The sequence below is a fragment of the Syngnathus scovelli genome, chromosome 3 (genome assembly GCF_024217435.2).
Source record: "Syngnathus scovelli strain Florida chromosome 3, RoL_Ssco_1.2, whole genome shotgun sequence".
Taxonomy (NCBI): Eukaryota; Metazoa; Chordata; class Actinopteri; order Syngnathiformes; family Syngnathidae; genus Syngnathus; species Syngnathus scovelli.
The window spans coordinates 16,605,132-16,618,835 of record NC_090849.1 but is presented as its reverse complement, the minus strand read 5'-3'; the positions used below and the strand labels follow the sequence as shown (position 1 = coordinate 16,618,835).

At 41.0% G+C, this 13,704-nt stretch overlaps 5 protein-coding genes and 1 non-coding gene across 8 annotated transcripts; 2 read left to right on the top strand and 4 right to left on the bottom strand.

Annotated features, from left to right (window-relative positions):
* Positions 1–149: 149 nt before the first annotated feature.
* trnak-uuu (transfer RNA lysine (anticodon UUU)) lies at positions 150–222 on the bottom strand. The gene has a single exon. It is a non-coding gene; the product is annotated as a tRNA-Lys (tRNA).
* gatc (glutamyl-tRNA amidotransferase subunit C) lies at positions 166–2,832 on the top strand. Its single transcript, XM_049762528.2, has 5 exons — positions 166–987; positions 1,084–1,134; positions 1,334–1,503; positions 1,596–1,699; positions 1,796–2,832. The coding sequence occupies exons 1-5, from the start codon at positions 796–798 to the stop codon at positions 1,855–1,857; spliced, it is 579 nt and encodes a 192-aa protein (XP_049618485.1). The 5' UTR covers positions 166–795; the 3' UTR covers positions 1,858–2,832.
* Positions 2,238–4,777, bottom strand: pxmp2 (peroxisomal membrane protein 2). Its single transcript, XM_049762527.1, has 5 exons — positions 4,564–4,777; positions 4,141–4,263; positions 3,492–3,654; positions 3,107–3,226; positions 2,238–3,030 (listed from the first exon to the last, which is right to left on the bottom strand). The coding sequence occupies exons 1-5, from the start codon at positions 4,671–4,673 to the stop codon at positions 2,962–2,964; spliced, it is 585 nt and encodes a 194-aa protein (XP_049618484.1). The 5' UTR covers positions 4,674–4,777; the 3' UTR covers positions 2,238–2,961.
* A 444-nt stretch (positions 4,778–5,221) lies between these two features.
* unga (uracil DNA glycosylase a) lies at positions 5,222–7,962 on the bottom strand. Of its 2 annotated transcripts, XM_049762526.2 has the most exons (7): positions 7,742–7,962; positions 7,263–7,463; positions 6,693–6,788; positions 6,111–6,208; positions 5,924–6,012; positions 5,686–5,864; positions 5,222–5,611 (listed from the first exon to the last, which is right to left on the bottom strand). In XM_049762526.2, the coding sequence occupies exons 1-7, from the start codon at positions 7,838–7,840 to the stop codon at positions 5,471–5,473; spliced, it is 903 nt and encodes a 300-aa protein (XP_049618483.1). In that variant the 5' UTR covers positions 7,841–7,962; the 3' UTR covers positions 5,222–5,470. The 2 variants fall into 2 exon arrangements, with proteins under 2 accessions (XP_049618483.1, XP_068506273.1); XM_068650172.1 differs by lacking the exon at positions 7,742–7,962 and having other exon boundaries at positions 7,263–7,580.
* A 257-nt stretch (positions 7,963–8,219) lies between these two features.
* On the top strand, positions 8,220–9,119 carry alkbh2 (alkB homolog 2, alpha-ketoglutarate dependent dioxygenase). The gene is made up of 3 exons (XM_049764088.1): positions 8,220–8,472; positions 8,541–8,739; positions 8,810–9,119. The coding sequence occupies exons 1-3, from the start codon at positions 8,220–8,222 to the stop codon at positions 9,117–9,119; spliced, it is 762 nt and encodes a 253-aa protein (XP_049620045.1).
* Positions 9,120–9,303: 184 nt separating this feature from the next.
* Positions 9,304–13,655, bottom strand: usp30 (ubiquitin specific peptidase 30). 2 transcript variants are annotated; one of them, XM_049762523.2, is made up of 14 exons: positions 13,510–13,655; positions 12,751–12,860; positions 12,514–12,687; positions 12,315–12,418; positions 12,144–12,242; positions 11,886–11,931; positions 11,713–11,807; positions 11,522–11,581; positions 11,366–11,452; positions 11,212–11,292; positions 10,842–11,064; positions 10,663–10,771; positions 10,200–10,448; positions 9,304–10,120 (listed from the first exon to the last, which is right to left on the bottom strand). In XM_049762523.2, exons 1-14 carry the CDS (start codon positions 13,578–13,580, stop codon positions 10,087–10,089), a joined length of 1,542 nt encoding a protein of 513 aa, XP_049618480.1. In that variant the 5' UTR covers positions 13,581–13,655; the 3' UTR covers positions 9,304–10,086. The 2 variants fall into 2 exon arrangements, with proteins under 2 accessions (XP_049618480.1, XP_049618481.1); XM_049762524.2 differs by lacking the exon at positions 13,510–13,655 and adding an exon at positions 13,246–13,392.
* Between the last annotated feature and the right edge of the window lie 49 nt (positions 13,656–13,704).

The window sequence follows — 13,704 nt, the reverse complement described above, 5'->3', positions numbered from 1 at the left end:
CCATTTTATGATACCAAAGAAATTATATAAAAATGTCGTATTTCTCTCTGCAAGGGGCAAAACGCTAGGAACATACACGTTATAATTCGTCATAAATAAAGATGGTGACATGTTGCGAATAATTCCGACCCACGAGGGTAAAATAATTTCGCCCGAACAGGGACTTGAACCCTGGACCCTCAGATTAAAAGTCTGATGCTCTACCGACTGAGCTATCCGGGCTCTGCTACGTGGTGGTCAAGGTGTTTTTATATACAATATATATTGAGTATGAGATTTCAGTGGCGAGTACATTTGGTAACGAACGTACATTGAGTATGAGATTTCAATGGCGAGTACATTTGATAACTAACGTAGGCTTGGATCAGAGCGGAGTGTGATCAATTTAACGTTTTGTATTTTGTATATGTGACGTCGTATACCGGCCTCAAATAATTACTCAAAATAAAATTCTAAACGTGTTATACTGTACTGAGTAGAGAGAAAAGTGTATATCTTTTTTTTTTTTTATAAATCTTGTTGGATTTGTCGAACAAGTAACATTCTCGCTTCGTTATTCAGCTGTGTCGTGCATTGCGCATGCGCAGAGCAGTACTGCGAGGGTATCCACAGGACCAAAACAATTATAGTTGACCGGATTATTTTCGTATTTATCTTATCTCAATATCTGTGACTTGCTAGCCCATCTTTAAGAAAGGAGGTCGTCTGTTATTTGTATTATGCTCTCAACGCCAAAGTCCCGGCGTAATTGAAAAACACCTAACAAATCTTAAATTCAGTTTTGTACAGCTAACAATGCTAAACACTGCTACCTTTTGCGTCGCTTTCGGGCGAATGTGCCGCAGTGTGTCACAGAAAGTCACTTCTGCTAAGTCTTCTCAAAGAGGCAACTCGTTGTCAGATTTCTTTTGTGCAAGAAGATGTTCTCGCTGCTGTCACGTCGCTAATGGGACACGAGAGTTGAGTTCTCTACCACACAACTCGAAGGTAAATTGACGGGATCAACTTGAAGCCCCCACACAACACAGCAGAACAGATTACAGGTAACAACGTGCTCTTTCGCTTTCCTGCTTGTGTTTGAAGGTGCCCAAAGCTGCAACATGGGAGACGATACCAGAGGACCAGCTGCCTCCGGTATGACCTTGATACCTTTAAAATGTGGTCCTAAATTAAGTAGATCAATAATAATATACATAAGTGGTCCTCGTTTTACAATTGGGTTCCGATCTCGTACATAGATCGGATTGTGACGTTCTATGACAAAGAGAAGTCATAATTTGCAGTGAATATTTGCATGAAAGATGCACATATCAAAGTGTCATTGTTTTTTCAGCCAACTCAAGTGGCAGCCGACCTGGTGGACAAACTTGAGCGTCTGGCCTTGGTGGACTTCCGCACCAAAGAGGGACTGGCCTGTTTGGAGAAGGCCATCAGATTTGCAGATGAGCTTCATGTTGTTGACACCTCCGGAGTCGAGCCGATGGATTCGGTTCTGGAGGACAGGTGCGTTGCTCATTGTGTCATAACATAGTTGGCTGGCAGTCCCAGTTTTTCAACACAGGAAGCATGTTTGTATGTCTTCCTTGAACATCCAGGGCATTATACTTGAGGGAGGATGCAGTAACAGAAGGCAACCATGCAGAAGAACTTCTGCAGCTCTCAAAAAACACAGTGGAGGAATATTATGTGGCACCACCAGGTAAGACTTTTGCACCAACAAAGTTTTGCTTTCTTAGTGCTGCTGGAATAGATGAATCCTTCCCAGTCCACCAAAAATGTATTTCTTTTACCATAGGAAATATTCCTTTACCAAAGAGGGAAGAGCGGACTGCCATGTTGAAACACTCTGAATTCTGACATCAAGGAAGTTGTTTTTTCATCATAATAATAATATCATCATTAGCATCGATGCATTTTCTCAGGACATTGATATTTTCAGTTGGTCGCAGCTAATATGACAAGCCTATTGTCACGCATGTAGTTAGGTTTCTGTTTGATGCAAAAATGAGATCCAAAGTGACTCAATGGAGAGCAGAGAGAGCGTTCCAGTAAGCCAGCAGAGGCTCATTCATTAAGGCTGCAAACTGGTGAGGGGGGAAACTATTGTGTCCGAGCTTTGAGCTCCATCCACATGAACTTTTACCTAAGAGGAGGCTGATGAGTAGGCCAGATTGACTGCATCCACTTCTTTAAACATCAACATAGCTGGTGTGTGTATATTCTTAAGAGTCCACAAATGAGTCTAATTATTTTCTTTATTATTTTAGATGTAAGCAGTGAGCTTCACATAAATCAGACATCTCAGTATACTTTCATTCACACTTGGCAGACATTTGTCACATTTTTTACCACAAATCATCAGAGGCAGATAAAAAGTAACACTTGCTTTTTTTGTTTTGTTACACATTCACAAAACTTTAGGGATATTAGGGTTTAGGCTGAAAGTGCAGAGTGCACCAAAGATGAACTATAACCTTTACACGTGAATTTTCTTTGACATTTATAAAATTTTGGGATGCTTGTCAACAGCAAATTTTTGGTCAATCCTGCTCAACAGCAAGATGCTGACCTTAGAAAATGTCTTATTATTGCACATGAGGTATTTGACCTATTTTCTTTTTAAGTTTGAACCATTATAGTGCATTTTAGGTTGATCCCAAAATTTCACCCAAAGCCCAATATCCCTTTTTGTGTACATTATCATTATTCATAGTATTTGCAGCACTAAAGCTATTATGCTGTGATGGTGATTATTATCACATGAAGTGCTCTTATTGTGATCTCTTGTAAAATCTGTCAAGTATGAAAATTAAATCACAGTGTTATTGTAAAGTGTGAGTTATTGTCCACATCAGTTAACTGCTGGACAGCTGGCAGTAGAATCTCCGTTTTCTGGCAGGCACAATCATCCCGGAGCATGTGAGGATGATCAATTTCCTCTGTTGAAACCTTGGGGAGGTTTCATTTTCTCACCGTTGCAAGGTAAGCGTACCAAAATAAGGCGATCGTGTTGGCAAATAGCACTCGGAACTGAAAGAGAAAACACATCAGAGGTTGCTGTCAGGGTGTGACTGCCGCCAGAATGCCAGTGACATACTGTACATACCTCAACAGGCACAAAATTGATGTTGATGAACTGGAAAGGTGTCCAAACTTTCCAGTTCATCTTCAGAGCAGTCCAGTAACTTTCTCTAATCTTTTTTTTAAAGTCATCTGCCCCTTTTGCCTGAAAAAAAGATCAAATGGTTATTTATACTTTTTGAATGAATTAAATCAAAGGTAGGTGAGCATTTACTGTTGTACTGGTCGTTGATTTTTTCCAAAATTCACATTTGCAATTGTGGACTCCTTAAGCTTATTTAATGTTTATAAAACAAAAACTGATAGCCTCGTTTTACCAACCATAACTAACTAAGGTGTTTAAGTACACTTTCATTATTGGATTAACATTTAGGTTTTCATAATTGTCTCGTGTGATCATCGGTACCCACCTCCAGGATGTTCATCACCAAGTAGAAAATCATCAGGAATCCAGGGGCAAAAACTAAGCGATCCAATAGGAGACGTTTGATGACACAGTATTGATCAGTTGTTGGCATCCACATCTCCATCAGCTGGTAAAAGTAATGACTGACTGGTCCAGTAATGAACAAACTGGAATAGCAAACCAGAGAATGACTGTCACCAAATGGCTTCTAATTTATGAATATCGAAGTTTTTAAAGGCTCAAATAATGGCTTGTCACAGTTTGTCCATCGATTTATCCATTTTGTAGATTCATTATACAAAAACGTGAAAAACTATAGACAAATTATATAGTCTTCAATAACCTAACATGCATGTTTTGGGGAAATGGGAAGACGCTGGTATTAGGATAATTCTGAACACATCTTCATCCCCAGTTAAAGGGTGTGCACACTTGTGCAACCACATTATTTCAGTTGTTTACTTTTTTCAAAAGAAAATCTTTTTGTTTATTCGTTATGATTATAAATAGTTTATCCGGTCTAATATTTTTATATTACAGAAAGGGGCTGTGTAGACTTTCTCCAGAGATCCACTGTAGTTTAACTATGAAAAAGAAAATCCAAGTAGGTCAAAAAGTAAGTTAAACTAAAAGCAAAAACAAAAATATCTCACCCATAAATGGCAAAGCGTGCAGCTCCAGCTGCGTCAATCTCTTTGCCTGAAGCATTACTTTTGGACTTTTTTCTTGCCTCCAAAATCTGAGAAAGAAGATTTCCTAAGGCTGAGAGGATGCCACTGAAAGTATCAACGACAAAAAAAAAAAAAACAATTACACACAGCAAAATAAGTGTCAAAATTTACATGTAAATAGTCATTGGTGTGCACGTCTACAGTACTTCTACACTATATGGTGGAGGAAATTTATAGAAGCGCATTGGCTGAAGAGAAACTGTCGATACACTTGTGGCCACTGCAACAATTTAAAATTGATAAGTGAAGGAAATTGAGATAACTCGGGTGTCTGTCAACTGAGGACACAGAACTGGCTGCAGAGCATCAGCAAAGCAAACATGTCAAAGTCCACTCACTACGAACCTTGTAACAGATTTTGTCAGAATGGGATATTTCTTCAGAAGAAATAGATACTGATGAAGTAAACGATACTGAATCGTCGCATCCCGAAGCGGCACACTTTGCACAGGCATTGTCACGTTTTCTGCCACGTGAATTTTAAATTATTTAAACAATAAACATATGCCGAACTTTGCGAGGGCGGAGCTTCTTCCAATGCTTCCGGATAAAGTGTCTCGTCATAACTGGCTCATACGTCATCACCCAACGCCGGAAGTATGTGGCCTCACTAGCAAGCCTGCCACGATAGAATACTGAAGGTGCGCATTGTTATTTGATTTTGTGGAGTAGAACTGTGATATTGTTTTGCAAGTTGTCTAATCCTGTCACTTTTTCCACTGTTTGAAGCTCTCCAAATTCTTTTCTTGCTACCCGGCACAGGTCTCTTGTGGTTGACTGGTGATTTACAAAACAAAAACCAATGTTCAACATCAGTTGACATTCAATAGGCGCTCAATCGTTTCATATTTTTAATCATTTCCCCAAGTGCTTCAATGGCTAAATACTATGAGTTGATGAATCAGTAGATATGTGCTGAAGATAAACTATTCAATTTAATAGTGCTCTTTGAGTAACATCGCCGTTTTCAATAACACAAGTGAGCCAGACAAGTTACCAAACGTTAGCAGCAGTAACATTTTTAATGTAAAAAAGAAAAAGTAAAACTGTGCAAACATTATGCAACACTAAAACTCCAAATATGTATCACAACAAAAAGTGATAAAGTAACTTCCCACAAAACATAACAGCATTTTTCGTGTAAAGATAACATATATGGATAACTTTGAAAATGCAGACAAGCTAACAAGGGGAATCATTGTAGTTGTGTAACATGGTGAGGGGAGTGGGGGGTGCAAAGAAGTGCAACAGTTTAAAGTGCCTTCCAGTCAACAGGTGACTTTCCAGATTTTATCAGCAGCTCGTTGGCTTTGGAAAAATGTTTGCAGCCAAAGAATCCCCGATGAGCAGACAGGGGAGAAGGATGCACTGCCTTCAGGATGTGGTGACGTTTCTATGAAGACAAGGAATATCATTATTTTTGTATTTCACGTACTTAATTATTCCAAGCAAAAAAAATGCACTCACCTTGTCAATTGTGGCCCCCTTCTTCTGAGCATAGGCCCCCCACAGAATGAATACGAGGCCCTCCAAGTTATTGCTGAGCCAGTGCACAACTGCGTCGGTGAATGTCTCCCAACCCTTGTCTTTGTGCGAGTTGGCCTGGTGTGCTCGCACGGTCAACACGGCATTGAGCAACAACACACCTGTAAGGTAGTAGAAGACTCGTCAGCACTCTTCAGCACATATATTACTCAAAACCAACCTTGTTTTGCCCAGCCACTGAGATCTCCATGCTTTGGGTGCTGGAAGCCTTCAATGTCATTCCCTAGCTCTTTGTACATGTTCTCCAAACTGAAAGCAGATGGAAAACAATGGCACCATGTTCCAAAAATATACACAACAAAAAGGGTACGAATGATGTCAACAGAATACTTTCAAATTTAGAGGACCTGGGAGGAGGAGGCACTGGTCTTTTGACACTAAAACATAATCCATGGGCTTGGTTTGGACCATGGTACGGGTCCTGACCGAGGATCACCACTTTAACCTGAAGGTAGAAAAAGAGTAAAGACTACAGTGATTCTGAACCAAATCTCCCCTTCAGCAGTTCTTTTTACTCGGTATATTTATTTAGTTAATCTGATATTCCCATCTAGGTGACGAGGCACTCATGTACCATGAGAAATCATTAGTGGTATCTCAATTTAAATTTCTTTAATCAATCATAAATATAGGAATGATTATTAAACAGGCTCAGATTCCTCCTGAGTAAAGTCAATTTATAAGTAATTTGCAGATCAATATAGTCTACGAACAAATTTAGATCAAATATTTTTCTTTGGCCTGTTTTTTTAGTGGGGGTTAAAAGGGAAATTTACAATTTGTTGTTGTTCTCATGTTTACAGTGGTTAACTTCATTTTAATTTTATTGTAATTAAGAAATGGAAAAGTAGTGATCATTGTTATTGTGATCATGGACATATGTGATTAGTTGAAGATAATTTGTGCAAGTGGAGCAATAGGAAACTCACATCACGAAGTTCACACATCTGAGTCCAGGTGAAGACATGCTCAGCAGGTGGGTACACAGTGTGATGTTCCCTCTCATTGTTGACAAACTGCAGCAACTGAGGAGATGAAAGGGGTGCAAATCTAGGTCTCAAACTTCTCGGCTTCAAGGAAACATGTTTATTTGCATCATTTTTCTCAAAAACTTGACAAGTTTATTTTGTCTACCAATGGTAAATCTTGTTGCTGTGCTGTACCGTCTGCCTCACCTCGCAATTTAGCTGCTGTTTGAATTTAATAAAATAACACACAAAATATCAAATATATTATCTTAATCTAGAAAATTTGAGTACATATTAAAGTATCTGTAAACAGTTGTGCAACATGAGGGAAGCTGGACTTCTTGCTGCCAGACTTGCCATTTTGCCTAGCTAAGTAAAAATATGTGTTTTTTTTAAATAATATTTTACAATATCATAGCAAATGTTGAAAGGTGGTTTTAAGTGGGACTACACAGATAGCTCAAGGTGCTGCAGCACCCCCTAGCCCCGTTGTAGCGCCATCCCTGACAGAATCAGAGGTGGCCCACTCACTTGTTTAAAGTAAGGTTTCCCAAATTCAGCAGCCAGCGCCTTTTGCCAACTCTCTCCAAACCCGTGAGGGGTCTGAGACGAATAGAGCTTCACCAACGCCGCCTTCTTATTACGGGCGATCATGTCCATCTGCTCTTGAGACAGGGAAGCCGACGGTGGGTTGGAGGGCTCCGGATCAACCGCCGAGAACTTGCGCTTCTTCTGCATGGTTGGAGTAAAGTGTGCAAAACACCAAGCGGGTGAGAAGGAGTGAACACGGAAGCAAACGACCTGACAAACCCGTCGGCAGCGCGGTGCAAACATGTTCACGTGAGTTATGAACGATGCAAAACGGAGTGGTGCTTTTGAATGGAGCGTAGTTGTCGCTGCTGCTTGAAGAAAACGACAGCTCGTGCAAACGCGTCGCTGGAGCTACTTGCACATGTGCGTTTTAAAAAAGAAGTCACAAAGCGTGCGTACAAAAATAACTTAACGCTTACCGAGTCTTTAGCATTCCGCTCCGGTTCATTTGAAACTTTGCAAGACAACTTTTTGGAGGTCCGCATGAAAAATGAATTGATAGTTTTCTGCCTAATCATGTTTTTACTTCGGCGATAAGTTCCCGACCAATGACTATATATATAATTGAAATATGCAAACTAAAGCACGGTGGAAATGATGCTGCGGTGTCAACTCCCGGAATGAATATTTCGCGCTACGGAAGTGACGAAACGCGCCGTGGGGCGTTCACGACCAGCTTATGTTTTGCAACACGTTCATGCTAAATTTAACAGTGTTTGGGGGCTTTTTACAATATGCACGGCAGCTCGGATTACGACAGGGCCTCTCAAACTTGTTGAAACAAAAATGTCAAACAAACGGATAGTCTTATCTACATGGACAATGCAGACAAGTGCCACAAAGACAATAATATATCTTGTTATATGTACAGATGCTGTCAGTCTTCAAATAAATGAAATGGAGAAGTTTATGCGGAAACAACCATGCCCTGATGACACCGAGATAACAAATCCACCCAAGAAGCTCAAATTAGATCGAATTGAAGTGAAGGAACAATCAGTGGATGCTGAGGAAGATGACTTCTCAGATCCTGTTCCATGGCAAAAAGTAGAATCAGAAGGTCTGGACTGTGATTATGCTTTGCTTTTCACCAAGCAGGAAGCTGACCACCTTTTCCAAAAACTAGAGGAGGAGGTGGTCTACTCAACAGGTGAGAGTAGTCGTATTATTCTAAAGGTAAGGAGTGGCTGAGTGACACGTTCTGGCTTTATATTCCAGGGGAAGAAGCAAAGGTGCAAGTGTTTGGAAAGGTGTACGATATACCCAGGAAACAGGCGACATATGGAGATACAGGATTAATGTACACTTATTCTGGAGTGGCACGTTTAGCCTGCCCATGGACTCCCACCCTGGAATATATTCGGGATTGTGTCACCAAAATAACAGGACATACATTCAATTTTGTCCTGATCAACAGGTAGGAAATATAACCAGTATTGGCTACAATGGATTTGATACTCAACTGAACTAACTGTTGTCTTCTCCAGGTACAAAGATGGCCAGGATCACATGGGTGAGCATCGGGATGACGAGAAGGAGCTAGATCCTCAGTCTCCCATTGCCTCAGTCTCGCTCGGCGCTGCACGAGATTTCGTTTTCCGCCACAGGGATGCTCGAGGTAAACAAAGCAGTCGCCACATCGAGCCTGTCAAGCTGGTGCTAGCCCATGGAAGCTTGCTCCTCATGAACTCGCCTACCAACACTTTCTGGTATCACAGCCTTCCCGTTCGAAGGAAAGTCCTCCTACCTCGCATTAACCTCACATTTAGACGTATTGTGTCCACCAGGAAACAGTAGACACTATCACCACATCCTTGACTTCTACATTACTTTACTCATTTCAGCCCCAGAACAGGGCTAAGGCTCCTTCACATTTCATACAAGGAACGGTGTTCTTGTTGACAGGCGCACAAGTTACAGCAATCTTCTGATTGCAGGAACCGTGTCAGAGGTTTGTCTGTAAACAGCTGTACCTTGCACATAAAACTACAACATTTACTTTATTCTTTTTTTTTTTAATATCAGAAAACAGTTAGTTCTAGAGATTGCACATAAACATTTCACACAAATATATTGTACTAAAGTGCAAATTGTAAATATTAACAATAGGCATCCGCTCCACATCCTTGCTTCTCAACTGGTTTGGAAGGAAAGTGGCAGTTACAAGTAATAGGGTTAAAAAAATATTGAGGATAACTTGAAGAGAAGCCACTATTTGGACTTATCTAATACAGCGCCTCTTGTGACAAAGTTGAATTTGGCCACCAAATAATCCTTCAAATATTTACAGAGTAAAACAATTGTCACACACACATATGGCTTCATATTAAAAATTTCACACAACGTGGCACTTTAACTTCAAATGCGCAGCTATAGTATGAAAATAGTCATTATTTACAACAATTACAAACAGATCCAAATAACTAAGCATAATTTAAACAAGATGTCTACATACATTGCAAAATCACTGGGAATGATTTCCATTAGTGCGAATGAGTCCGAATCATCAAATTCTGATCGAGTTCCAACCTTCATTCAAATTGAGTTCTTAAAACATCAAGAGTAAATTTGTCATACATGAACGTATTCAAATTTGAACCAGGAATGTACTGTACTATCACATTCCCCAGTTAGTTTCCTTTGCAAACCAAATAGTTGAAGTCATGTCCACAGTCTTTGGAACTGGAATCTCCCACTTTGGATAAAGCAGCAACATCCCATGACGGCAAGTCGTTGCGTGATCCGCACACAAAATACCCTACAGTCAAATGATGCTCTTGTCAACTCCATCAACCGTGCTAAAATTGGGCACATTCGTTTGTGTGAGTATGACTGGAAAGGCAGCAGAATTAATTTAGCCTCTGAGCCAGCACTTACTCCTGCGAATGCAACGGGGCGCTCTGCTTCTGGACTCTCTCGTAGAAGAGCATATAGGCATTGGAGGAGAGCGCCTCATGTAGGCTGGCTTTGCGAACAGAGTCGTCGGACACCCAGAGCCACTGAGAGGTATACGGCGAGGAACTGCAAGGCGGGGAGGGGCTGCGTCGGTATGTTACAAAATGCCCTGAGTGCATGTCACCATGGTGAACCAGTACAGCCGTGAGTTGGAAAAGGTACTCGTTGGATCTGGTGGAAAGGAGATAAAGATTGTGTTTACGTTCGCTGAAAGAACCCTGCATAGCCTTTACGGTTGGAGAGATGTAAACTGACTCACATTTAAAGCAATAAGGTTATGGTCAACTTTAATTTCAAATTCTATTATCAATTTCCAAACAAGTGGATTTAGGTTCCACTGGATATTCCCTTGTAATAGTTAGATGTAGTAGTCAAGGCAGCTTACCGGTAGTCATATGTAAGGCCGAGCTGAGTGGTCCCGCAAGTAGAATGTAAACAGACAGATGAACAGTTTCCATTTGCAAAGGGTTTGTTGTTGTTATGATGCCCTGCATCTGCAGAGCACATAATAAATTATGAATGCATGTGACAATAGAAACGGGCTTGATGATGACTAACCCATACCTGTGCCATTCGCAGTAGGCCTTTCCGCATTCTTGCTGGAATTTTCTCCCTTTTGGTGCTTCCTTGCACATTTGGTGCGCAGACTCGTCTGTATGGAGGCGTTGTGTTTGTAGCGGTCCATACATAGATACTCCGTGAACTGAACGTGCTCTTGTCGTTTAATTGGGGTTCCTTCGCTGGACCATGTGAGTCTTTGCAGATGGATGCAAAGGCACTGGGGCAGCTGAAAAAGAAAGGAGCACGTTGGATGGGGGAAAAAATGATTGCAAGAATAAACAATAGAGCTCGTACTTTGTGGGTGGAAAATGTTGCCAAGCAATTTTGGTTTTGCCCAAAGTCAACCATTCTTCGAAATTCAGCAAAAAATTACCTTTCCCAATTTAAGCTGCTTTACAAACGTTGTCCGCTGACTTTCCAGAAGCTGTCCATTAATTTTGGTCCCACGTTGAAGCTAAAAAAGGAAAAGAACGAGATAAGCCTTTTAGTTCCATGCATTAGCCAAGGAAATTCATTTGAGTAATCACCTGGGTGCAATTTTCACACTCCACTTCCTTGATAGTCTCGGAGGAGATGAAATGCTGTAGACACTGATCCAGAGAGACCGGTCGACCCTAAACACAAATACTGTAGTCATCACAGTAAAGCAACATTTACATTTTGGTAGGTTCGATTCTGCTTACCCACTGAGGCAAAGGGATTGATAATGAAAGGCTTTCAAAGGAATCATATCGCACCGGACTCTGAAAAAAAAATATTCTGCATGAGGATGATGCAAGGCGTATTGAGTTCCAACAATGGAAATAAGTTAAGCTCTTCGCTACCATCCAAAAAACAGCTCCCACCTTTGTGTTTTCATGTAAAATAAACTTACCTGATGCTCACAGCGCTTGCACAACATGTTACTCGTTAAACGGCCATGGAAAGGATGCTGGAACTTCCAAGGGTTTGGAATTGGGTGCAGAGGGGCTGCAAAAAGGAAGACAGAAAATTATTTTGATGATGTATGCGCTCTGATCTAAGACTAAGTCAAAGTTCCCTTCTTACCTCGACTTCTGCAAGTCTTTGTTCTCTCATCTTGATTGGGAAGACTCTGAGCAAAAAAGACAGATTCATTCATTCAAACTTAATATGGTACACCTTTTTAATGTACCAAATCCACTTTATTTAAAAAAAAAAAAAAATAGATTGTGTTGAAAGGAAAACAACTGTGCAAAAATCTGTTCACAAATCCTAGATGCATTAGCGCACAGGTGATGTGTTTCAAAATCTTCTAACATTTAAAGTTGGAAAACGATTGCTTACCTCAAGCGACTGCATATCAAACAAGGGTGTTACTTTTGGCTGGTGGTCCCTCTCCTCTTCGAGAGATGATGTTAGAACATGAAAGAGTTCATGGGCATCCTAATAAGGAAGAGTAACAATAACACAAACCAGCTTCCACAAATGGAAAAAAAAAAAAAAAAAAAGACCAACCTGCTCTTCAAATGAACTGATGTGCCACCGGTACAGTCTGAGAACATCCAGCAAGGATCCTGCATCCAGCACATCTTCATCTCCAGGCTCATTATTGGACAGAGCTGTCAAAACAGAAACAACCTTCCCGTCTACATTTGGAGCTGTAACGCTGTGTCAAGTAGGCTTTGCTTTTACACCTCCCACATTGCTTTATAACCTTTGAGAAGCTGGAGAAGTGTTGTGGACAATTTGTTTTCTTTGTGCGACTGGATGGCGGGTGAGTTGGAAAACCTTTCCAGCCACCGGATGAACGACGGGCATGCTGCCAGACCTTGAAGCAAAGAGTTCAGGAAGCAAGTGTTGCCCAAGTTCAACAGACCAGGAACCATGCCTGGAAGAAAACACGGCTCACTGTTAGAACACTACACGGTGGGCATTGTGCATCAATTCTCACCTCTCTTTCTCTTTTTTCGTTCTGTGATGGGGCCCCACAAAACGTAGACACCAGCTGCAATGGCTGCTGCAACACCACCAATGACACCCCAGTTTTTGAGCATCTTGTTTCTAATGAAGACAGGATATAATGAATGTAGTTCAATTATCTCTCGAAGCATGGCAATTACAGGCAATACAGCACAACTTATTTGAGCTGGTCAGGATTATTAAGACACATGGAGAGCATGCTCTTATTGCTGCATGGAGAGGAAGGACTGGTTGGAATACTGCGCACAACTGGTATTTGCTGGTTTATGTGTTAAATTGTATTCTTATATTCAGTGTATAGTTATTAAATGGTCCTTTCGCACGCCCCTTAAAGGTGAATGTTTTTCCTGCCTCAAGGCAAGTAGAGACAAAACAGTGCAATCACTGACTCCAGCATGCGTTTACAGGAAGAAGCCAGCCATTTGTATGTGTAATTATGCTCGCATTAGCATGTATGCTAACTTACCAGTAACACCGAGTTTATCTTCCCGTGATGTGCAGTCTTAAATTCGCAGGAGTCCAATATTAACACATTTCTGATACATTGCACTGGTACGTGTTTCTTGGCTAAGGATTAGTAACAAGGGCATTAAACCGGTCGCTTGTTTGTCTGTCTTGTTTGTCAGCTGAGCGCGACGCATGGCGGTGTCATGACCCGTTTCTATTTTGACCAAGTGAACCATTAACGATAAGGAGCTTAATGTGATGTCTTTCAAGGAGAATACTTTACCTGGCGCTTGGTCCAGTGCCCAGGTACTGTCTGACAAGCTTATCTGAGCTCTCTGGTCCGCACCACAACATGCTGTTGTTGTTGCGGAACTATTGTCTTTATCGGCATTGTTTGAGGGGAGCCACAAAAGTGCGTACCAATGCGTTCACTGTAAAAAAGTTCCGACCCATAAATTCACGTTATATTTGACCACCT

Excerpts from the sequence above, each read along its gene's own strand:
- pxmp2 (XM_049762527.1), bottom strand. The coding sequence starts at position 4,673 with ATGCCTGTGCAAAGTGTGCCGCTTCGGGATGCGACGATTCAGTATCGT. Across the intron at positions 3,655-4,140 it reads GCACGCTTTGCCATTTATGG|TTTGTTCATTACTGGACCAG; the intron begins GTGAGATATTTT and ends TTGCTATTCCAG. Across the intron at positions 3,227-3,491 it reads TGGTGATGAACATCCTGGAG|GCAAAAGGGGCAGATGACTT; the intron begins GTGGGTACCGAT and ends TCTTTTTTTCAG.
- usp30 (XM_049762523.2), bottom strand. The coding sequence starts at position 13,580 with ATGTTGTGGTGCGGACCAGAGAGCTCAGATAAGCTTGTCAGACAGTAC. Across the intron at positions 11,453-11,521 it reads CAATCCCTTTGCCTCAGTGG|GGTCGACCGGTCTCTCTGGA; the intron begins GTAAGCAGAATC and ends ATTTGTGTTTAG. Across the intron at positions 11,293-11,365 it reads AGTGTGAAAATTGCACCCAG|CTTCAACGTGGGACCAAAAT; the intron begins GTGATTACTCAA and ends TTCCTTTTTTAG.
- alkbh2 (XM_049764088.1), top strand. The coding sequence starts at position 8,220 with ATGGAGAAGTTTATGCGGAAACAACCATGCCCTGATGACACCGAGATA. Across the intron at positions 8,473-8,540 it reads GGAGGTGGTCTACTCAACAG|GGGAAGAAGCAAAGGTGCAA; the intron begins GTGAGAGTAGTC and ends TTTATATTCCAG. Across the intron at positions 8,740-8,809 it reads AATTTTGTCCTGATCAACAG|GTACAAAGATGGCCAGGATC; the intron begins GTAGGAAATATA and ends TGTCTTCTCCAG.
- unga (XM_068650172.1), bottom strand. The coding sequence starts at position 7,565 with ATGTTTGCACCGCGCTGCCGACGGGTTTGTCAGGTCGTTTGCTTCCGT. Across the intron at positions 6,209-6,692 it reads AGATGTGTGAACTTCGTGAT|GTTAAAGTGGTGATCCTCGG; the intron begins GTGAGTTTCCTA and ends TTCTACCTTCAG. Across the intron at positions 5,612-5,685 it reads AGGGGGCCACAATTGACAAG|AAACGTCACCACATCCTGAA; the intron begins GTGAGTGCATTT and ends TTGTCTTCATAG.
- gatc (XM_049762528.2), top strand. The coding sequence starts at position 796 with ATGCTAAACACTGCTACCTTTTGCGTCGCTTTCGGGCGAATGTGCCGC. Across the intron at positions 988-1,083 it reads CTCTACCACACAACTCGAAG|GTGCCCAAAGCTGCAACATG; the intron begins GTAAATTGACGG and ends TTGTGTTTGAAG. Across the intron at positions 1,504-1,595 it reads GATTCGGTTCTGGAGGACAG|GGCATTATACTTGAGGGAGG; the intron begins GTGCGTTGCTCA and ends TTGAACATCCAG.